This window comes from Psittacula echo (assembly GCF_963264785.1).
Source record: "Psittacula echo genome assembly, chromosome: 17".
NCBI classification, from domain to species: Eukaryota; Metazoa; Chordata; class Aves; order Psittaciformes; family Psittacidae; genus Psittacula; species Psittacula echo.
In genome coordinates, this window is record NC_137753.1 from 3,959,488 (window position 1) to 3,983,414 (window position 23,927).

At 40.1% G+C, this 23,927-nt stretch overlaps 1 protein-coding gene across 1 annotated transcript in view; it reads right to left on the reverse strand.

The window, feature by feature from the left end:
• PEX14 (peroxisomal biogenesis factor 14) overlaps positions 1-23,927 on the reverse strand; it is a 76,463-nt gene that overhangs the window by 19,377 nt on the left and 33,159 nt on the right. The window contains exon 3 of the mRNA XM_080631198.1: positions 20,464-20,548. Coding sequence (XP_080487324.1) covers positions 20,464-20,548 — 85 coding nt within the window. The remainder of the gene's footprint in view (positions 1-20,463; positions 20,549-23,927) is intronic.

Here is a 23,927-nt window from a genome sequence, read left to right on the forward strand (position 1 = left end):
ACATCACAGCTACATCCCTTCTTAATTATCAGAGGAGAGGGCTGGGACTGCATCACCTTGGAACACCTTTCTATTCATCCAAACAAGATGTTTTTAAGGCCCTGTCATCTTGGCCTCCAAGCATCAAGGGAATAATCTCCTGGAGCCGGTTCCTTAAGCATATATATATATGGAGTGAGTCTGCACTGCAACTAGTCACCTGTGGCTTCAGAAATACCTGCCTTCATGGTTGTCATTTCTCACACACAGTCACAAAAACATACAAGACATTCTAAGACTGTCCTCAGGCAATTACAACTCATTGAAATTCCCTTTGGAAATTCCTTTGGACTTTTTTTTCAGATTCACCCCCTACACACATGTATGCACACAGTATAGGTTTTCTGTGCCCCAAATTATTCAACCTTAATATATTAACTACATAGAAAAGTGGGAATTTCTAAACCAGATCAAAGTGTCATCCAATATCTGGATGACACAAAAGTGTCATCATTCCAATATCTCAAAGTCCTTCTATTACTGCATTATATTAAAAAGTGTCCATGGTCCATTTATTGTTCTAATCTAGCAGGAAGATTCTCTTGGATGCAAAAGCAGTGCGACAAACATGGGATCTTTGTGTCTAATATAATTCTCAAATAGGTATGTCTCAGTTTAAGAGAAAAACTGGTCTAAATCCACCTTCTCAACACTTTGGAAAACAAACCTTTCAGTTCTTCTGGAGTTGCAGCAAGATCAAGACCATGCAGAACGCAAAAGGTTAAAAGGAACAATAAAGGAAACTGCCAATTGTAAGTGAATTATATTTGGCTTTGAAAGCTGAGCCACAGCTATATTATAAAAGGCATCTCTTTGCGTTGTTTACCATCACCCTGACTAATGCAGACCTTTTTTTTTGTTTTAAATAATCTCATGCAAATTAGACACACACTTCCTTCCAGTTGATTGCTATCTGCAAGGAATAATCTAACCGCAGAGGGTACCGAGCAAGGACTGAGCTGAGGAGAAGGATGCAAAGAAACTGCCTTCATAGCCCCACAGAATGCAAACCTATTCCCTTCCCCCAACCACCCATTTCATTCCTCTACAGCACCACAGCCATCACAAAGAATTAGGTATAATTTTCACAGAGCCTTAAAATTTCCTTTTCAGGCTTCAGGGTGTTGATTTGAAGAATGCAGCACCCATGACTGTTTTGCACTCAAAGGTTCTTGCTGACCCTCTTCTGTGTTTGTCACCAGGGCCACTCAGTTTTCAGGGGTTGCTCAGCCCCTGTAAGTTGTGGTCAAACACAGAATCAGAGGAAGTCAGAGAACACAATGGGTTTTCACAGACAACTCCTGGTGCCTGCACCTCAAGTGTTGTATAAAAAGCTCCTTTGCTCAAGAACTTCTAAGGCTTGACTGTCTATTTAGGCCCTTCTATAATATCTACTACTGTTTAATATAAGGACCTCACATACATCAAAATACTGTTCCTCTTATGACCACTCTGAAGTAGAGGAGTACTCAGAGGAGTACTATTATCATTACAGATGAGGAAGAGGTGAGACGTTCAGATATGGGAAGTGCTTCGAGGTCAGAACCTCTGACAGTCAGAAAATAACACTCGGGAGATGCAAGTCCCAATCCATTGTTTTACCATAAATCCATTCTTCTTTATTTTCTGGATGAAACACAGTAGCAATAACTAAAATGCAAAACCCTTGCATGAACTTAACCAGATGAGCCACCAAGTTTTTTCTTCTCCTTTTCTGACACAGGCTCTGACATTTCAGTGACAACCCTTTTTCCCATCCCATCCACTGAGCATATCTTTTTCTTCATTATATTCTTCCTTGCACTGCTCAGTCCAGTAATTCATGCAAGATTTTCACAACCTGAAGGCAACATTAGTTTGAGGGAGAAAATGTCTGGTTAGGTAGAGACTGAGAATTCTGCCAGAATAGGGAAAGGTGGTGGAATGAATTAAGTTCCTTTTGTGGGTTTGCAAAGGCAGTTTTATTACCACCCTGACAGACCACCTGGGAGCAATGAGCACACCTACCCTTTGGCAGGGACAGAGGCAGGGCAGGGGGTGGTATCTCTTGTCATTTTCCTCACCCATGCACATACCTTCTATTAAGAAGAAAGCAAAACTGAACTGGACAACTTGTTTAGCTACAACAAACTCTGCAACTACTTGAAGTTAGTGCATGGTACCATATGACTAAAAGGAAGATCTACTGGTAGGCACCCTGGAACAGCATCACACTCCTGTTCCTGGAACCCACTGAGTCAACTCTGCTCAGAAAGAACATGGGCACATTTAAAAAAAATCATCATAAAAACCTTCTGGGATGTGATCCAGACTAATGATTCCACCTGTTCAGTCAGTTACATGCAGCGCTGGGTGATGCTTCTATCAGATGTTTGTCCTATATCCTACTCCGTGCTCAGCTGAATGCATTTCCAAAAGGTCAAAAGGCATCGTCCCCTGATCCATTTGCTTTCACACATCTTGGTTCATGGGGCATTCAGGAGGCTGAGCCCGAGCCAACATTTTAACAAACCCCAAGGTCTTAGAAACATCACTTTGATTTTTTTTTACCCTTCATTTACATTAAGACACTGTATTTGAATGTAAACATCCTGCTGCTGCACTTCCAGTTCAAACTTTGTGTAAAGGAACCCCAACATCAAAGGGAATTTCACTGGTCTCAACTGTCACGCCGAAAAATACAGCAGTAGAAGTAATTTGAAAAGTTACTGAAAGAGCTTTGAATTCTTACAGCCTTATTCACCTACAAGCCTGTTAATTATGCAATTGCAATCTTTAAGCAACATTATATACTTTAACCCATCAGGGTGACTAAGTAGCAATCAGAACTGATAAAGCTGCTCTAACCTCATTGCATAGCACAAAAACAAGGAAGGAAAAACCTGACTGACAGTACAACACGGAGAATTACAGCGAGCCAAGCAGGAAGGAAAAGGTTAAAATAAAAAGTATTTTGGAATAACAGATATAAATAAATAAATAGACCTGGCAGCAGTTTCTCTTCCTGGCCAAGCTTTTTGGAGTCTATAATAAAATGAAGTGTAATGGAGTAGAGGAGGGCAATGTCAGAGGGTGAGGGTTTTGGGAGAGAGGTTGTTAAGTATCTCCCTCTCCTCAGCTGTGTTTACTCCATTTACAGGACCCCAGGTGATTGATAGACAGACAAAAGCAAAGCAAGCAGACAGTCACCCCCCTCTGGGAGCATCAGGAAAGGGGATAACTCCTGACATCATCTAGAGCCCCAAACTCCCCTTAGCCACTTGTAATTAAAAAGACAGAGCAAGATATGCAAGCCAGAGAAAAAGTAAAAGAGGATTTTTTTTATTATTTATTATTAACATTTTGTTGGAACAGGAGAGTGCAATAAGGACTCTCAGAGCCGTTAAAAGTCGTCGGGTGACCTGCAGACCCCTATTTCCCAGAGCCTTGTATAAAATTGAATTTTTTAAACATAAATTACACGTAATGACGACACTGTAAAAACTAACAGTAATGGAAAGCTGTGCTGTATTTCATTAGCCTGTATTATTCCGTGCCACCTGATCCAGCCGGGCCTTGTTTATGAGTTAGTGTGTTAGCAGATGCCGATGGAAGCATTTGCTTCGACCTTGCTCTTCTCATTGGGGCATGAAATTACGACGGCAGCACCTTGATATTACAGCCATAAATACAGTAAACTGCAAATTTAAGCCAACGGCTCCTATTGTCTCTGAACATAAAGCTGATCGGTATTTATTTAAAAGGAGAACGAAAAAAAATATTATATATCACCTTGTTTATGGGTCCAGTCTCCCCCCTTCCCCTAATCTGCCTTATTCACTTGGTTAAATACTAAACAAACAAACTAAATCCTCCCTATTTTCTACTGATTAAATATTCGTATGAAATGAGTATTGTCTTCTGAAAACTGGATCAAAGTCTTTTCCCTCTGAATAAGAAAGGGCAAATGACTTGCTTAGCATGGCTTGGAAGGGAAAAACCAGGAACAAGTACTGCAACTTTTCAGTTTTCTAGATATGAGAAGTTCAAAATGGAAAATTAAAAAGTTGCTGCTGGTCACTCATTTGTGTTTGTGTGCAACGTGTTTGTGTATGCACAGGAGAGAGGGAGAAAGATGTTTCCTTCCAGTTGTTTTCTATTTAAAAATATCTCCCTTGTTAATACTATTTCAAACCAAGGAGGAAAGACAGAAAAAAAATTGCAGTAAGATTAATGGGAAGGGGGGGGGGAAATGTATAGGATTCCTTCTGTGAGGCAGCAAAGAGGAGGCAGAATGCCTCTTTCTCCTATGGGCACTTTGGGTAAATACCCCTGTTCATTGACAACATACCCACTAAAATTCATTAGAGGGGAAAAAATCAAACACAAAGGCAAAAGGACATTGTAATATCACAAAGCATATCACAGCATAAATCACAGCATTATAAGCCAGTGCAAAATGTATTTCACTCGTAGTTTCAAGGCAGGGAATATACAGTTTCACTTGTAGTAAGAGAGGTCAGGTCTTCCTCTTCTAATGTAAAGTAAGCTCTTTGCTTACATGAAGTATGTTATCTCTGTTCCACAGAGAAAAAAAAAGGAAGGGATACCTTAAGTGAAAGCTCCCAACACTAAACGATATATTTCAGGGGCCAAAGCACTGAAAGGAGAATAAGAGGAACAACATGCAAGACAAAGTGGCTGGATAATGGGACTCACACTTGGGATTCTGAAATGCAGAAGTCCTATTAGGTGCAGTGCTATCCCAGCCCTAACAGGATTTGGATACCTTGTTTTTTAATTCATCTACAACAAATCTTCAGGTAGCAGAGAGCATAATTCAACAGTAACAATTTTTGCTTCACAAGAAGTTGAAATTAGAAAAAAGGCAGAGTGCAACATGACTCTAAATCAAATGAGACGTGCAGAAATCCTCAGTAACCTGAATTACAGAACCACAAGTTTTATTACAAAGCCCAGTTGAATTCCTACACAAGCATATGCAAAAAACACAGCGAAAATTCAATCCTGAATACCTTCTTCTGAAGACCTCTTTATTACAGAGTCATTCTAAGGATATGACCATGGGGTCAGCAAAAAAGACAGAAGAAACAATTCCTTCAGTAACAGAAATAAAAATCTTTTTAAAAATAGGGGGGAAATACATATTATCGTCATCTATGGCTTTTCTTCTTAGGTCACTTGCCTTCAGCTTTTCCTTTCTATTATCATACAAACAGAAGGTAGTACTTGATAGAAAGCCTCCTTTGAGTGGAGAATGGCAGAATAAGTCCATCTGTCTATTGCTGTCCTAGTGATGAAGAGACACAGCCAAAACCAGGACAACATGATGTGAGAACTCTACATGAGAACAAAATCCTTTCTATATGTGAAAAGATTTCAAGTTACTATCTACCTTGGGGTTTGAAGGCTTCAATGACTCTATGCCAGGATGCCAACTCCAAGGTGGTTTATCAGGAACAGAACATAACCAGGGCTCTGACATTTGTTTAAAAGAAGCCTGTACAGGGCAGAAAATCCAGATGATGGAAGAGACACTACTCTAGTAACCTCAGTGCTGTCATAATTTGTTGCCACAACTGACAACCTCCCTAGAAATAAAACTATGCAGAGAAAACAAGTACTAGACACACTGAACGAGTATGTTTCCAAGCATACCCACCCTGGGATCTGAAAATGCTTGTTGTTATTTCTGCAGAGAAACAAGTCTCATGGTGATGGTTCCTCACCTTCATTACTTGTACTATAATACTCCTTAGAGACCCCAAAAGGCATTCACCGTGCAGGTATTGTGCCAGGTACCATGCAGAAACAAGGCAGGCACACCCAAAGCATTCAACAGTCAATGTGAAGGGGAAAAAACAGGTTGGAAAGAAAAACACAGATAAATGAAGTAACTTACCCAGAGTACACAGCATGTCTATGAAACGTTCTTTCTATTAAATTGGGAACCACAACAAAACAATTCTATACAGGTGAAAGGATATTAATTTCTTCTACATGTCCAAAATTAGAACTGCTTGGTACACAGCACTTCAGAAACCTAGAAACTGAACTTCACTACCAAAACTCGATACAAATTTTAATAACAGGGGTGACAGAAAATGCATGTGCTTTAGATCCATTTACTTTGTGTGAAAGAAAAGTATTTTGTTAAACAGCTTGTTGAGCAATAGCAACAAAATGATTGGCCTTTGGCTACTCTTTGATCTGTGATATTATCTTTAGGAGCTTCTAAGGAGAAAGCCAGAGGTTGTCTGAAATTTGGGTAAGGTAAAACCCTGGTAATAGAGGAGGTTTGATTCTAATCTACTTTTGGAACTCCAATTTTAAATTGTATTTCCAACAACTTGAACCAGCATGTCACAAGAATTCCAGCACTGAAGTAGAAGGAGCTGCCCTGAAGGATCTGCAGTCAACCAGACATCTGGAACTCCAACATCATCTTTGTTATTGCAGCAAAGAATAACCAGACCTTTCGGTGGCATGGGCCTGAATCTGGTCTGTATTAGATCTGACCTAGCAGACTATAATGTGGAATATATATATATTGGCCATATATATATATGTGGCCATAATGTGGAATAATGCCAGATTTCACTGCTGCTCTGTTCTTACTGGACTAGGCTGAGCTGCAATTCTAGAACCAGACTCTCTTCCAACTCTGCGTTCAAAAGAAAGGAATTGTGTAAAAGAAGAGCAATTTCAAACCATTATAAGGAATTCTTTAACCAAATTTGTCAGAATATCTGAAGGATGACTTAGTTTTACACATAAGAATGACAGTCTCTCCTGATGCACCATTCCCAGTTCCTTGTATTACCCTGAAATTACTGATTGCCTCAAACACACTAACAAGAGGACCTGGATTTGTTTCTACATTAGACAATACCTGTCACAGAGTAGCCTCTGCAGTCAAGGATTAACTGTAAAGAGCAACTTGCCTCAATGTATTTATTTCCTCTTTTACTTTCAGAACTTTAAACTTTGGAAAGGAACAAACCAAACCTGTTAGTCCAGACTTATCACATGAAAAATCATATAAAGTCTATACTAAATGAACTTTTAGTGTTTGAAGAGCACACAGAATGGAACACTGAAGTTGCATTATGACAGTGCCTACTATGCCCTTGCTGTCAGGAAGCTGCTATAAGGAGCATGAGAACAGTAGCTACAATTGAATGTTCCTAAGAAAACGTAAAAATACGTGGAAGTGTGTATGGAAAACTATACGGAAATGTAAGAAACCAAAACTGGGTGAGTAGACATGAACACAGGAGTCTAGTTTCTTTTTCTGACACACATTTCTCACAAGCTTATAGAGCGTCTCTGCCCCTCTAACTCAGTTTCTATCAAGTGAATCAATGTTAGACACCTTGGAGTCAGGTACCATCACCCTGAGAAGATAAGCTCAATTAAGAAAAATCCATCTAAATACTACATATTTGATTAGTACAGTAGAAATGTTTCAGGTAAATCTGGTTTGCACTTCCCCCAGAAAGACAGAGACGCGAATACACCATTACAAAAAGACATGTCAGCAAGTATTCATTACAGATTATAAATCACCCTCATTCTTTTTTCTTTTGTTTTAAAGAAATTTTTTTACATGCCATTAAAATATTGTTTGCTGAATGCTACTACAAAGGTAGCCACCTGTAAAATTAAAGGCTGATGCTGCCAATAACAGTGTCGAAATACCTTCTGTTTAAAAGGCAAACCTACTTTGTAGCTTTTAACACAACTGTATAAATATTTCTCCACCCACCCTTCACAATTCTGTTGGTTGCATCGCGTCCATTTAGACAACAACCATCATCACACAGGATGTTAATCTTGGGTGGAGAAGAAAGGAACAATAGCAAATGGACTTTCAAGAAACCAAGATGAACACATTCAAGCAGGGTCCTTCATGATAAAAGGCAAGCAAAGACAAAAACATTAGGGAACAAGTCAACAAAATCACAGAAGTTTCAAAAGATCATTTTTCAGCTTGGGGTTTGTTTGTTGTGATTTTTTTCTCCCCATGTGCCTTCAACAGCTCTTCCCAGTTCTGCAGAAAATGAAAGGAGTCTGGATTAAACACCCAAAGGACGACTAACGCTAACAATACTAAAAATAACGAGGTTAAGTGGTGCAAAAACGATGGTGACCACACACGGAGAACTGGAGTGGTAAGGTAGAGAAGGAGTTTCATCATTGCTCCCTCGGGACAAGCACAGAACATACTAACTGCTTCTAGTTCTCTGGGGTTCCGATTACCATGCCAAACACCTCCAGAGTTTCCTTATTAGTATAATAAAAAGCCTCTACACATTTGTGTTCTATTCCCAGCCTTGCTATTGACCTTGTGTAGGTCATTTAACCTCCATCTGCCTCAGTTTCTACAGCTGTACAACAGGAATAATATTCCACAATATCCTTTGTAAAGCATTTGAGACTGACACAATTATCATTTACAAAGACTGATAGTTTTGAGAATCTATACATACGTTCTATGCATTTGAGCTAGAAAAGGCATTTACAAGAAATAATTTATTCATGTAACAACTCTATCCTTTTTTGTGTGTGTGTTTGCAGATCATCTTTGGAAACACTTCCACATTTCCAGCTCTCACCAAACTACACAGGACTCAAATTCATGCTTTGCTTTGACTGGGTGTGGAAATACGTGGCGTTTCTCTGGTCTCCTTTCAGCCAAGCGTTGCTCTCAAAATCCAGTCTCTGGGATTGAGTGTTCAAAACAGAAATATTTAAGTATCTATTTTTTAAAACACTGTTGTCTTCTAGAGCCTCAAAACAGGACAGGCTACACAAAATTCACATAGAAACTGGAGTGAAAATTAAGAAACATTTATGGGCATGTTCCTGCAACATAACACAAGTCAGATCAGCACACGAAGCAGCTGAAAAACTTGCTACTACTATAAACCCATACTGTAGGAGGACAATTCTTGAAGTTCCAGGACTAGGAAATAGCCCCTAAACAAAGGAATCACCTCACAAATAAAAATGGGAAGATGCTGCCTTCTAGGCACTACATAAGAAAAGTGTCTCCTTTCCAGGGTGCCAAAGGCTGATCAACACTGCTATTCAGGGCTGCCCAAAGAGCTCCTCACAGTGTTAGGTCAGTGATGAAGGGCCACGGGTGCACTCTGCTGATCCCTCTCTCTCCATGTGATTTTATACTCCACAGTTTTGAAGGGTAGGAATCATGCTAGGCACTGCCAGAACTCTGCTGCAGGAGAAGTGACTGCCTGACATGCTGTTTAAGGGTAGACCTGAGCAGCAGCTTTGCCTTTATTTCCCCAGGAATGCCATGGCCCCCACACTCCTGAGTGCCAAGTCCAGTGACCAGATAGAACAATTTACCCTTTCCAGTCACTGCAGTAGATTAAGCTGGCCAAAAAGGACTCAGATTCTTTTCTTTCCCCTTTCCTCCTGTTTTTTCTTTTACTTCTCCTCCCGTCTGTCTCAGGTGGCCTAGTGTGAAAAAAGCTCTTTTATGATGCAATATCTGGGACCAGGTGAGGCCCTGACTTTGCAGATAACCTAACAAATGGGCAAGAGCCGCTTGTGTTCTTATTGACAGTGCATGTGCTAGTAAATACCAACCTCCAGGGTATTCTCAGTAAACACACAGCCATCCCTAGCTTCTAAGATACACAGGCACACACAAGCACTTGCTTTACCCGACACTGAACTCACACCTCACAAACAAATTATTTAACTACTCTATCCCCCAAGGAAGACAGTGATCATTTCAAATGCAGCTCCCTGCTCGTCTCTCACATCCACGCAACGGCCTGATAGGTTAAATGCTGCCATTTAATTACAGTAATGGAACCTGCTATTTTTTGGTTCCCTTGAATCCTCTCTCGCTCTCTTTTTTAAATACATACAGAGTCATCTTTTAAACATGTATTTTATATTTCTGAGTTTAACAGCTGCGTTCTCCTGGTTACTTGAAGAGCAGGAGCAGAATGATATTCTGATATTCTTCCCTGTGCCTCTGAGCAACTACCCTTTTAAATGCTGCATAAAAAGGAAGAGAGGTTGGGGGAGATGCTGTAGGAAGGGACATATGCTAACACTGCAGAGACCAACCTGCCCCTTCCATTTAGTTAGATGGTTTGGGCTGATTTTATTGAACAAAACCAGCTTAACATCTCCCACCTCCCAAAGCAGCTGGGGCCTGGAAAGGATAAACATGAAAATGCTTTGAGGAATTTTACATCTATAAACATCACTACATCACACTGACAGTATAGCACAGCATGGTTAAATTCGTATGTACATGGCATGGAGTCAGAATTATCTCAGATCTAAATATTCTGAATGTACCTGACTCAGTTTCCCCACCTAAAATTGGGATGGCATTTCCTCTGTTTTCCACTTTAATTTGGTGTTTGCAAGCTGTTTGGAGAAGGTAAAGGTCTGAGAAGGAAGAGGAGAAGTAATAAGAAGTACATTAAATGAATTTCATAATCTTGCCATTCCACAAAAGGTAGCACAAGCTTAGTTAATATTTGTAGAGTGCTCTGAATATGCAGACTGGCACAGAACTATGGGATACATGTTGGTTAAATTCTTACGCATGCTGCAAAACTTTCCTTTCCTCGAGTGACTTGAGGAAGGGTTTTACAGTTAGTTATCGCTGAAGGAGGACATGTACCACAGTACTACATGAGCAGCACAGTAACTATTTGTGGATTTTACATTTGGTACATTGGTACATTTGGCAATTAGGAAAAAATACAGAAGCAAAGTATTAGCACTTCATCAATTCTCACCTACGGCAAGGCCACAACACTCCTAGAAAAATGCCCATATTACACCTGTCCTCTAAATGTGAAAAGCTTATTTATTTGTTCTGTGGCACTTGGCTCACAATCAGCCATCCACATACAGGGATATTGCCCATCTTCATCCTCTGGTACAGCTATCCACTGGTGTCTTTTAAGGATGGAATCTTAAAAGGTGAGGCAAGGCAGAGACAAAGACAAATTTAATTTTATCACCATAAAAAGGGACATTTCCACATGGGCAGCAAGGACATGAATATCATGTGTATGCAGGGGCGGGGGATTATAAACGCATTTTTGGCGAAATTCAATAAAGCTGATTCCACTGCATAAGGTCAGCAATTTACTTTTAAAAAATGATATGATTGCAACTTTTAATATAACCCATGTATTTGCTGCAAGATGCTCTAGAAGATTGTGTAATGTAACCACCCGACCTCTCCACAGGAGAAGAGATCACCCCATTTACCCTTTATTGTCTTGCTAAAAGCAATGCACATTTGCACAGTACGACAAAGTCAACAGCTTTTACTTCAGAGAGCCTCAGATTTCACTGAGAATGAATTCTCTGCTCTCCTCCTCAGGGAGCAGAGTGTCGCCTGGACTAGGTTCCATCAGAAAGAGTGAACCAAAACCTAAACTCCCCTTTTAGCTAAGGAAAGAAAGATTGAACTCCAGATTAAAATTCAGAGGGAACAGTGTGTAGCAGTAAAGCAAACAGCAGGATTTCACGTTCACTGGTATCCAAGACAGTTTCAGACAACATTTCTATTTTCTACTCTGTTTAAAAGAACCTAGAGAATTATCTCATACAGGAACTTATTTTATCTTTCCTAGCAGGAAAGTATCATTAGGTCTGAGATGGATTTCAGCAGAAGAGCAACACAGATTATCCTAATTACACTCCTTGTTTTAGCCTCCAGAGAGAAGGCTGTCTCTTTAGACTTAGAATACCAGGTTCATTCACAGAGCAGGTCAGGAACTGAATTCCTCTGACTGTGGGGAAACCCTGGGCTGGATGACCATGAAGAGAAAATTCCTTCTATCACAAACATATTTTTATACAAACGTACATAGATTTCTTCAACTGTCTCAAGGTGAAGCCTGCTTCAAAGGTCAAAGCTGCAGGGCTGGATTAGGATTGCACGCAATCTGCCTGAGCCTTGACATTCTGACATTCTAAAGTTTGCAGCTCTCCCCTTCCATACACAGCTGACGGAAGTATATTCTCAACCTCTCTGCAAGTGTGGCTTTTACTGCAGCAAGCAACTTCAAAAATCCCACGCTGCAGCACCAACAACTCTGAAACAAGCATATCAAAGCAGTTTAGAAACACAGCTAACATAAATCTTACTAAGTCAAGAACGCAAAAGTAGTCATTAACCCCATTTTACAGATGGGCAAGCTGAAAACAAGGAACCTGCCCAAAGCCAAGCAAGCAGTCACATCTCAGATGTCCAATGCCTGCTCTTAGGCTGGAACTAAGGATTTCTTTCAGCACCTTGCATTCAATTTCATTTGAAAACATGATAAATAGATTTTTAAATTTACAAGTCAGATTTAGGATCTGGGTCTTTTTTGCCCATCACTAAGACTAACAATTTAAGGACTCGGAATATAACTACCTATTTTAGCATTGTTTCTAGAATAGACTTCAACTCCCTCTGCTGTAATCATACTGGTTTTTCAGTACTACCAGGAATAGAGATATTATTTTGACAGTAAACAAGGGGCAGATATGACTCAAAACACACTCAGTGAGCAACAGGAGTTAATTTTGCAAAGCCATTTTTAACGGCTCTTTTACATTACATAGTTATTGTCAGATAGCCAAGTGGAGAGACACCATTAAACCCATGACATTCCAATTATTTGTTAAAATTAAGCTTACAACCAGTATTTCGTAGCATGCATAACTTCCTGGGCACCAAAGCAGTCTGTTCCAATTTATCAATAATTGTCAGGCTACAAAAACATGGCAAAGGTGATTCTGGACTCTTCGCTGAAATCGTGAGGCATTTCTGTGGCCCAACAGAAACAGGAGATGGAACAGACTGTTTACCCAATATACTCTAAATGAATCACCTCTCTTGTTCTGTGGAGTATAGATCTAAATGGTTCAAGATCACTGTAGGTTGAGCCTGAAGTGGGAGAGGAAGAATATTACCACTATTGTGACTTGTATCCTCTGCTACAGAACACACATACACGCGTTTAGAGGATCTAAAATTTGAGGGACACTTCCTCAATGTCTTCTTCCCAACGCCATTAAACACCAAAGGGGTACCTCTTGTAATACACCTCAACACTTCACACAGAAACCAAAAAGAAAGCCATTGAGATTTTAATGTTTTTAGTATTAAATAGCAGATCTTGTATCAAAGTCCTTTAAAATAATCTTGCTGAACCCAACACACTGTGATGATTAGTAGGCCTTAAGTTTTCCGTGACTTTTTGTTTCTGCTCCCTTTACACAGGTCCAAGTAGGACCTTTTCCCTCCTGTTCAAAAACATACTGAGTTCAGAGCTAGTAGTCTATAGGATATTCAAGCCAAACATGCAGGTACAAACCAGTGCAAGATGACAAGCTTGCTGGAGCTATCCAGTAACAACGATGATGTCTTTTCCTGCCAGTGACAAGCACTTCTATGAAAGAATTCTTTAGTTCCAAGTAAAGCTCATTAACAAACCCCTAGGACACAATTTCATCAGACAGAAAGTGTTTCTTCAAAAACACCCAAAATGTTCTGCATTTGATTTCATAACAATTAAAAAACATTTTCCCAAATATGTTTGCTGCAATATTATGGTATTTTTATATATATATATATATATATAGATATGGTATTATATATAAAGAAGTTCTTTACTGTGAGGGTGATGAGGCACTGGCAGAGGTTGCCCAAAGAAGTGGTAAATGCTCCATCCTGGGCAGTGTTCAAGGCCAGGTTGGACAGAGCCTTGGGTGCCATGGTCTAGTGTGAGGTGTCCCTGCCCATGGCAGGGGGGTTGGAACTGGATGATCTTAAGGTCCTTTCCAACTCAAATCATTCTATGATTCTATGGTATGTATTATTCTAGCAATCTCTTTTATTATCAGTTACAATATTAAAGACTCCAGTCTTTAATAAAGTCAGCATGAAAATTGGCTGGTATTGAACAGCAACTGACAGATAGGCAGACAGAAGACTGGCGTAACAGGGAGCCATCTCCTTCACAGCAGATGGATAGAGATTCTCAATCATTTTCAGGAGGAAAAAAAGAGGGCAAGTAATACAAAATACAGAACTGTGGAACTAATTTCTGGATCATGAGCACATTTATTCTTCTGGATTTTGAGACTCCAGCAGTGGAAATCTTCCTTCCATGTTGAACCTTACCAGCACTGGGCAAACATAGCAGAGTGCCAAAACCAGACATGACTACTGATAATGCTGATCCAGACAAGAACGGTTGTGAGTTTGTTAGCAATGAAAGCATTCATTCTCTCAACCTTCATTCTTTGGATCCCTCACCAGTTCCTTGGGAGACAACCAGATCTCCCCACTTATGCTGTGTTGTACTGACCCAAAGCTCAGATGGGAGGCACCTAAAGGACAAACTGGTTGCATGAACAGGTGTAAGACATATTTTTCTTTAACCTCAGTAAAATATTGTAAGGCACATTAACTGTCTTGCAAAGTCATAAACAGAGGCCTAAGCATCTTTAGTAATTAAATATCCCATAGTGCTTTTCAAGAATCTTAGCAAATTTTTTACTCACTAATTACATTCTCTATCCCTAAAGCTCCCTCTGCAAGACCACTTAGATAAAGTATTCTTCATTTCCTCTCCTAAAAACATGTAGTGATGTTAAGCAGTTGCTGTCCTCTACCTCAGAGGTGGACACTTTCTAGCAGAAAGCACATTGAGATCTAGATAACCCTACACACCACTGAACATGCTCCATGCAAATAGCTGCAGTTTCAGCGGTTAATGGTACAATGCACTCAAATGAGGATCTTGGCATGAAAATGTAGAGGGCACTGACTTCTGTTTAACCTGTACAGTCATTTCTGTAAGTCTATACAAGCTGTTAAACTTACCCTGTGCTACTTCAATACCTGCTGCAAACTTCTTTCATCATCAGAAAGCGCACCCTGCCTGGTTCTACCCACACTAGTGAACCTTCTCTCATTGTGTGTTGAAGTGACTTGTTCTAGATGCTTAATACATTAAGTATATTCCTGCAATAAATTTTTGCTATCAGTATCTGAATTCCAGGTCTTACTTGTGGCTTTGCAAGTGCAAGTGATGAGGTCTGTGCAGGCACAAAACGCTTACCAGACAGCTAGAGAACAAGTTACTTCATCTGCAAGTACAGGACCAACATATGCTCACACCACCAGTTGTACTGGGTTGGGCTGGGACAGAGTAAATGTTCTTCATAGTAGTTGGTTTCAGATTTGTGCTGAAAACAGTGTTGATAAAATAGGAATGTTTTAGTTACTGCTGAGCAGTGCTCATGCAGAGTCAAAGCTTTTTCTGCTCCTCACCCCACCCCACCAGTGAGGGACTGGTGGTGCATAGTAAGTCAGGAGGGGACACAGCTGGGACAGCTGACCCCAGTGATATTCCAGGCCACAGGATGCCATGTTCAGCATATAAACCTGGGGGGATACACGTTCGTGCATGAAACATGTTCATTTCTAGACAAGGATAAGGTTTGGGCGGCCATAGCAGTTTGGCCCAAAAAGGTATTTTGACAGCATGGGCTACTAACTATATATTTTGTTTTATGAGTTGTCACTGGACATTATTGGCTTGCATTGTATTATCTTTTCAAGGAAAAGCTCTGTAAAAACTGTTCGAGCTTCCCTGAGACATGTTAAAGAATTAATTACAAAGTAAAGCTGAAGGAGAAAATTAATTTTGGAAACACAAGAGGTTACTTTTCTTTTCCTCCCTGTTCTGGAAGTGGGGGAGGAAAGGCAGTCATTTTCATCTTCGTGCTGCGGGCCGGAGTTGGGAGCTGTCCAGTCGATAACCTGACCATCAGAACAAGGTTTGTAATTAAAAGGTCAGTGACCTGGAAAGTCAGGGCCTCACTCTCAGGGCTTCTCAGTAATGAGGGCGCTATTAAATTAAGACTGTTATGAAATCAATGCTAAAAAAGCTTTCATGGTAACGAGATTCCATTCAAGGACATGCAAACTGCCTCATGAAATGGACTTAAATTATAAAAAAGTAATAAAAGAGGGTGAAATTGAAATCTGCTGAAGAATTTGCTTTCTTTAACGCCCTCCAGAACTGGGTTGTGCCCCCTTCTCTTGGGTGCTCAAGGTGATCCACTTGGGTTTCTTTGGCAAAGGACAAAAGACAGCAGTTCAACTTCGAAGAATGTAGAGGAAGAAGAAGAAATGAAGTCAGTTTTCTAATAGGGATTCTGGGTCTGACAGCACTTGTTTCAAGGGAATCGAGTGTCTTTGAGCTCTGGTTGGGAAGGGGCATGTGCAATTAAACCATTTATTCACCTCTTCAGACATCACCATAGCCTGGCATCTCGACACTGGCAGCATTTTCTGGAACTCTGGTGCACTGCAAGAAAATGTGCAAGACCCATAGGAAACCCTTGTGTAGTAACTCACCTCCTACCAGCCAAAGTAATGAAACAGATTTTGAGATACAACATGTAAAAGGGTAACACTAAAAAAAAAAAAGGGTAAACTAAAAGGGCAACATCCAGCAACTTCCAGCTCATCTCACCAAGCTAGACCGCGAGTGCCTTTGGAAGCACGGAGCCCATTTTGGAAGCATGCAGCCCATTATCTTACTTACATATACAAAAGGCCAGTCCAGGCAGCGTATCGTTTGAACACTGTCCAACCTTCTGGGTGGACATTTTCCCAATGTGCTCAACAATTACACATTTACTTGCCCTAATGCACTTCTGTTCTCCCCTCACTATTATTTCTGAGCTGCTCATCAGCTTTTGCCTGTTCCCACAATCCCACTTTGGGAAGGCATTACTGCACTCATTTTACAGATAAAGAGAACAGGCAACTAAGAAGGAAAAGATTCTTCATCCAAGATCACACAGTAAGTCTGTAAATCAAGCAGTTTTTCCCTTCCCTGCCCCAAAGGACCAGCACCCTGAAAAACTGAGCTCCACATGCATAGTGCACTTCCACCCCCTTTCTCTATCTTGCCAGAAGTTACAGATTCAGAGTAGACAAAATTAACAAGCCACATGAGTTACCGGATGGGTAACTGAGCAGTACAGGACATCTGAGGCACAACAGTTAGATGACAGACACATTTCCACAAGGGTTTAAACCCCACATGCTGTCTAATTACTCCCAAGGCGCCGCTGATTCTGTGGCATGTCATCAGCAGAATCAGCGAGTTGGACAAAAAACAAACAGCATCTTTTTTTCCTTTCTTTTCTTTCAGATACTCTGAGGGGAAACAGCTGTTTTTTTTCCCTTCATCTGAAGAAGTTCATGATAAAAAGGAGGAAATGTCATAAATTACACAAAATGCCAGTGTAAGCTTCAAAGAAAATTATAAATGATTCTAATAACTTAATGTTTCTCATTAATTCCTCTCTATTTGAGAGTTTAAAAGTGCTTAAGACAACAGAGAAATCTCATCCAACTTTTGAAAGACCTTTTACAAATCCAGGACACCCTCATTCTCCCAACTGTCATCAACACTATCATCCATGTTCTGGAGAGAGCAGTTCAGCAAAGCCCTGACCTGCAAGCAACCAGCAAAGGCTGCTTTCAGCCTCTGCCCCTACTGTCGCACAAGAAGCCAAACCTAGTCCAGCTGATGAGCCTGCAGAAACTTTCATTTCTCACCGCACTGAAATGTATTAAACAAAATCCAGTTCCTACATTAAATATTAAATAATACTAAACAGAAATTAAATTTGATTGGCCTTTTTTAGGAAGGAGATGCTTATAAAAAAGAAAAAAAGAATGTAATTCAAAGCAGAACCATCTCTGCAAGCCTCACAAGTGGAATTTCTGAGGCAAAATTAGGATTGTAGGACCTGAAAGCTCACCCACAGCTAATGCTTCAGTCCTGTCCCTGTAGCCAGGGTGCTCCTGCAGGGGTAGGGCACCTGGCCTTTTCCTTCTGCATTCACAGAAATGATTATCTCCACTTCAGGAGTTTTTAACCAGACTTAGTGGGGAGTCACAGACCTCTCCAGTATGGTTCCGTAAAAGACCAGCTCATACAAGGTGTACAACTATCTAGATATGCACATTCCCTTCTACTGAAATTCTTCTGGGGCCCATAATAAGACCTGCTACTGCGATTTCTGCTTGAAGAAACTCAGATCAGAGTAACAGTGAAAAAAATACAAGGGTACCTCTGCATTATTTTCTACAGAGATAATTTTAAAAGAGACTCTTGTAATTGAAATGGTTTCTCTACAGAAAATGCTTTTTTGGCTGGCAGTGAGGACTTCTGTTCCAGGCAGCCTCACTATCTGTAAGGGATAAATATTATCACTGGGATGACCATAACTGTATATCAGAGAATAGGGGGAATAGCCCACCAAACCATGCAATGCCCCCTTTACTCAGGACTACATTAGCCACAACATCTACATTTCAAGAATAATTGCCTCCATCTGCTAGAGCACATAGGTACCATGACAGTATGTACCTCCTGCTCTCAACCACTGAACAGAGGTCATGGTGTAAGCTCAGTGGTCAGATTCCATATGGATATATTTCCAGTGACTGCTGGGTACAGGCACCACTGGACCCTGCTCCTTCCTATCTCCTACTGCTAAGTTTTCAAATAAACAATTAGCACAAAGGGAAGGAGGGCTAATTAACAAACAGGAACAAACAAACAGCTCTACCAAACCATTTCTGCTCTTTAGTATTATTAGCCAAGTAATTCATAAGAAGTATTATTCGGGCCACAGTTTCTCTGTGCCTCCATCTCCCCACCCTTCCTCTTCTCCCAGTCAGGGATTTATTAAAATTAAACAGATTAGATGGAGCTCCTGATACTAAAAACTGTTCAGCGAAGCCTGCGGTGGGGAAGTGCAGAGCAAACACCAGAGACATTTGTCTCTAAATTGCTCTAAATACCTTCTGCAAATGAAATTCTAACCCAGCTGTGTTGAGAGAGAAAATGAGGAATAACTGGTCATTGTCAGCACAGAAGAAGATCAGGCAGTTATAATATTGCACGATATACTTGGGGCTAAGGATCTCTCGGCAACAATAGATTTTGTATCAGGTTACCCCGGGTAATCAGCACAGCTTTTAGGCTCAGCTTTCCCTTGCTTCATTGCTTCGGTGATAGAGTTGAAATCCCCAAGCTTTTATGATTAATTACTCCCCATAGGTCCACATATTTCAAGGAAAAACTCATGGAGCACAGCGGCCAACAGGCTCCAAATTTTAATGCCAAACTGTAATGGCAGGGTAAGGCAAGCAACATACCTACGCAACTGCAATGTTCTCTAACTGGCATCAGGACAAGCTGTGAGGGGATCACATGCAAAAAGATGAGCCCATGAACTACTTGTTATGACATCACTGCTAAAACACTAAACTGCCATTCCCTTCTACACCCTTCGCTATTCAAGAGAAGCAAAATGGTGCATAAACTTGAACTCTCCATCTCATGACGTCAGGCCTCTTAACAAACAGTTTGTAACCCCAAACACAATAACATATATTTCATAGGCTACTCTACTTCTTAAAACTTTAGCTGTAGAATTTGATGTACCCTGAAGTACTTATGACTTCAATGTATAAGTAGGTCACTCCCCTCTGAAGTTTGGAGTTTGTATTTTCAGTACCACTCCAACTGCTTAAAATGCTCCATAATGCATGTAATTAACCCCAAGGTAAGATTATTTACATCCTGTGGTAAGGATCTAAGCAATATGGTCCCATGAGGGTAGCATAATATGGACTGAACTTCACCTGAAATGCACTGTAAGTTGTGGACTAAAAACTTTAGAAGAAAGAAAAAAAAAAAACCCAAACCCAAGAACAAAAGATAGTTCTGTTATGAGTCAGAAAGTCAAATAAATTCTCAGTAGGCAATAGGCAAAGTATGTTCCATCTGTCTCAGACGATATAGGATGTGTCAGGATCTGTTCTATCCCTGCTACAGGAAAGGGCTAAACTCAGTCAGTAGTTTACCATTTCAGCCTGAAAGTCAGGTTGACCCCAGGCTTGACCTTAGCCCGACCTTGTTTACTTTTACCAAGTCCTTTGCCCTTCATTCCTCTCTCTGGCTCTCTTCAGAAACATTCGACCTTTTCACCTAGAAGCCGGTCATTCTAAAGCCAATGTCACTAAGGTTACAACTGACCAGCTAATTCACAACTCTAAACCGTCCTTATTGCAGAAAAGATCTGATAACAGTTAACCCAAAAACTTCCAATGTGCCTTCTGTAATCTGTAATTCCACACCTGGTGCCAATATTGTCAGTTCAGAAGAGACTGATATTTCTGACAAACTTCAAATCTTTTTTGGAGACAGACTTCGTCCTTTGTACTTTGTCCTTAACATCTAATTTTCCATTGCAATACATTTTGGTTTTACACTAACTCAAGCTCTCTCGTTACCACTGAAACCACAAAAGAGTCCATACCTTTCTTCTTCAGAAATGCTCTTCTGGATGCAATAGGACTTTGGCGGACTCGTGGATTCTGTAAAAACTTCACTGCTGTCACAATCTGATGAGGGTAGGAGGGTTGGAAAAACAGAAGAGAGAAAAGATCCAAGTTAGGAATGGTCAAACTCCTATTTTACATTATGTATTTTGTACTGCAAAGTAAAGGCATCACACCCAACACATGGAGATGGTCTAGAGCTGACAGTGATCCAACTTTCAGGAACAGTTCAAAGAGCATCAGAGCCTGTGGCTCAACTCAAATCACAAAGCACAATTACGGTATTTCAACCTAGAGGTTTCTCGTTGAATTACTCTTGAATAGCTCATCCTGTACAAAAAACCCTGTTAAGATTCTTTGGGGTTTCTGACATTTATACTGTGATCTTTTTACCTAAGTTGGTGCCTATAGTTGAGGGCAACCTGGAGCCAATGCATGTGATTGGTAACAGCAGGCTAACTAGTAAGAATGCTTCCTGTCTATGACTTAAAGCTCCCTGCAAATTCTAAGAGATTAAGGCCTTTTCTGCCATCAAATTTACTGAAAGCAATAAACAAATAAACCTCGGCTTGTCATGACTGGGAAAGAAGCAACTTCACGTTTTGGATCTCATTACAAAAATATCATGAGAGTCACTTTCCATGACATGAATGGATAGGTGACAAGTTAAATTTACATTCCACACCAGCAGAAATCACAGATTACTTTTGTCTAAAGACTGACTTCTACATCCTTCAAGGTGACAGAGCACTTGTACCACTTATTCAAGCAAAGGGTAAGGTATGAGATAATACTCAATGGCATCAACGACAATGGCACTGGTTTTCTGCATTTCCATTTAGCACCAATGAAAGGTGTTTGACTTTTTTCTTCATATGGCAAGTCAACTTTTCACATCCTCTCCTACACTATTACACACATTATTACATGTTGCTGCACTGGTGATTCACTTTACCTTCATACAAAAACATCTGTTCTGATTGTGGCATCAGGAGAGTAATGTCCCTGAAGTTAAGAGCACTCAGGAGATGGACACATCCATGTGAACTAGTGAAAGAGATCACTTCCTTCCTTTAGAGCTAAAAATAACCATGCATATGTATGGAAGAGGATTTCTCCCCAAACAGTGGCATAAACGTTCTCCTAAAATGGTGAACTGTAGCACTATGTCAGGCAGGTCTTGTAGAGTTTCTGGAATTCAGTTCCAAAAAGGTTTTCAAAACTTTTCACAGCAGAAAAGAAAGGAAAAAAAACCTACCAGCACTGCTGAAATCACCAAGTTTCACTTTGTGTTTGAATCAAACCCTTCGAATATGCATTTCTGGTCAGAGAGCAAAGTTCTGATGGGTTTAATGGCACTTTCAATGTACTCCTCAGTGCATTCCATCAATGTTTTTTTTCTTTTAAATTGCATCTCTTATTTCTTTAAATACATTAATCAGGCTAGTGTAGGCAAAACGGATCCATTGGACAATGCAATAAACATGAATTATCATCTATCCAACATGCATAATGGCTTAAAAATACATAATAGCAGGTGTAGTTTAAATGATTAGTTATTACACCTGTGGTGGGTCTGATTCAATTGGGGAAAATCATCTTTAATAGGTTAAAAGGTTTAGATCACCAGGCTTCCCTTAAAGTGGCTGTAGAGAGGGTATGATGGAGTACGCTGTCATTACTAATTCATTTAAGAAAAACATGGGGGATACAGCAAAGAACAGCATAAACGAGCGAATCCAATTTAAACATCAGGTAAAGCAGAAAACACCTTTTAAAAAAGCATGATAAATGAATTTGGAAGAGAGATGAAATTGACATATTTATTTTAACGGGAATTTGACAAAGTCCCAGCACACTTTGAAGTTGGGAGGAGAAAATGAATGGGGTATTTTTAATTCTTTGCTTTTTCTTATTTTCCTTCTTCCCCCCCCCCCCCCCAAGTTTACATTCAGTAATTCTGAACCATAAAACACCAGCGCAAAATACCCCCCCTAAAGTACACTTCAGCTTCATTTATGTGCACTTGATCTGTCTCCAGCTGAAATGCAGGTGACAGGCAAATCACAGACTTAAACTGTGCTGATATTGCTATGCCAGATGCAGAAATACAAAGTGCCCAAACTAATAACCTTAAAATAATCTGCTGAATAAGAAAGATGCCCAAATGAGCAGACCAACAGATATGTGAACATATCAAAACCACTTTCCTTCTAACAATAATTACTTGTTTGTTTCTTCAGAAACTCCTCAACATTCCCTCCCACATTTAGCGAGCTAGAGACACAGGCACAGCAGCCCTGAAATTCTGCAAGCTCCTCTAATTATCAAGGTTTAAGCATTAAAAACCTGTAAGAAAGAAGCAGTACTTTTCACTGTGCTATTTCGGTCCCAACCATGTGCATGTTTTATTGATTCAAACCCTTTATTAAAACTTATTTTTGCCTTGTAAAAATGTAAACATTTCAGTAGTAAATTTCACTCCAAAATAAACTTGTATTTTATCTTGCCCCTGCATCGCTTCCTCCAGTATTTGCAGCGTTTTTAATCTTAAACCAAAATAAAATGACAAGCAACAACAAACTTCAGGAAAAAAGAATCCTGGAAATGTATTCCTCTTCCCAATAATCCCATGTTTCTCGTATCTGTGTTTGCATTTACCTCTGAACATTCCTCCTATAGGCGAAGCTGAAACTTCTTCATTTTTACAGTTCATCTTGTATACATGAGCAACTTATGAAGCAATCTTGGCCATGTCAAAATGCCAATATTTTCAGCAAACATGCACACGAACCTCCCTACCTTCTATGGATCATTTTCTTTGCACAAACAAGGGCAACTGCAGTCCATAATTTAAACAACAGAAAAAGGAGGAGGATGATGAGAAGACTTTGCAGCTCTGTGTATAGCCAAAAAAATCCTGCAGCAAATAGCACTCTGACTCAGCTGGTAACATTGTTCCATACTATTTCTGTATCATTTGTAACACTTCTCCAAATTTTTATGGTATTAGGACACTGCACAAATAATGTGCATTGTATCACTACTCTGATTCTTAGATTGCCAGCACACACTAGCCAGCAAACTAGTTTTATCTAGTGGATCAGGTACGTAGTTCTCCTAATAAAAAACACTGGATTTGGCTTTTAAAAGCAAGTGAATCCCATAAACTCACTATCCCACCACTTCTGCAGTGATACGATACAAAAGCCTCCTTTCCAACCGGGTGGTGATGGGTGGAACCCTGCAGCAGGTCCTATCCTCCAGTTTGATTTTCTAATTAGAAAATGAATGCAATTTCTCTTAGATAATATTTGTGCCTACCAGATTACATAAATTCAGGCCAAATATTCTGCTTCAATGTCAAAGATATAAAATAGAGACAGGAACTTTATTGCAGATGTTGTGGGAGTGCAGCAGGCTGGCAACATCCTGGGCCAAT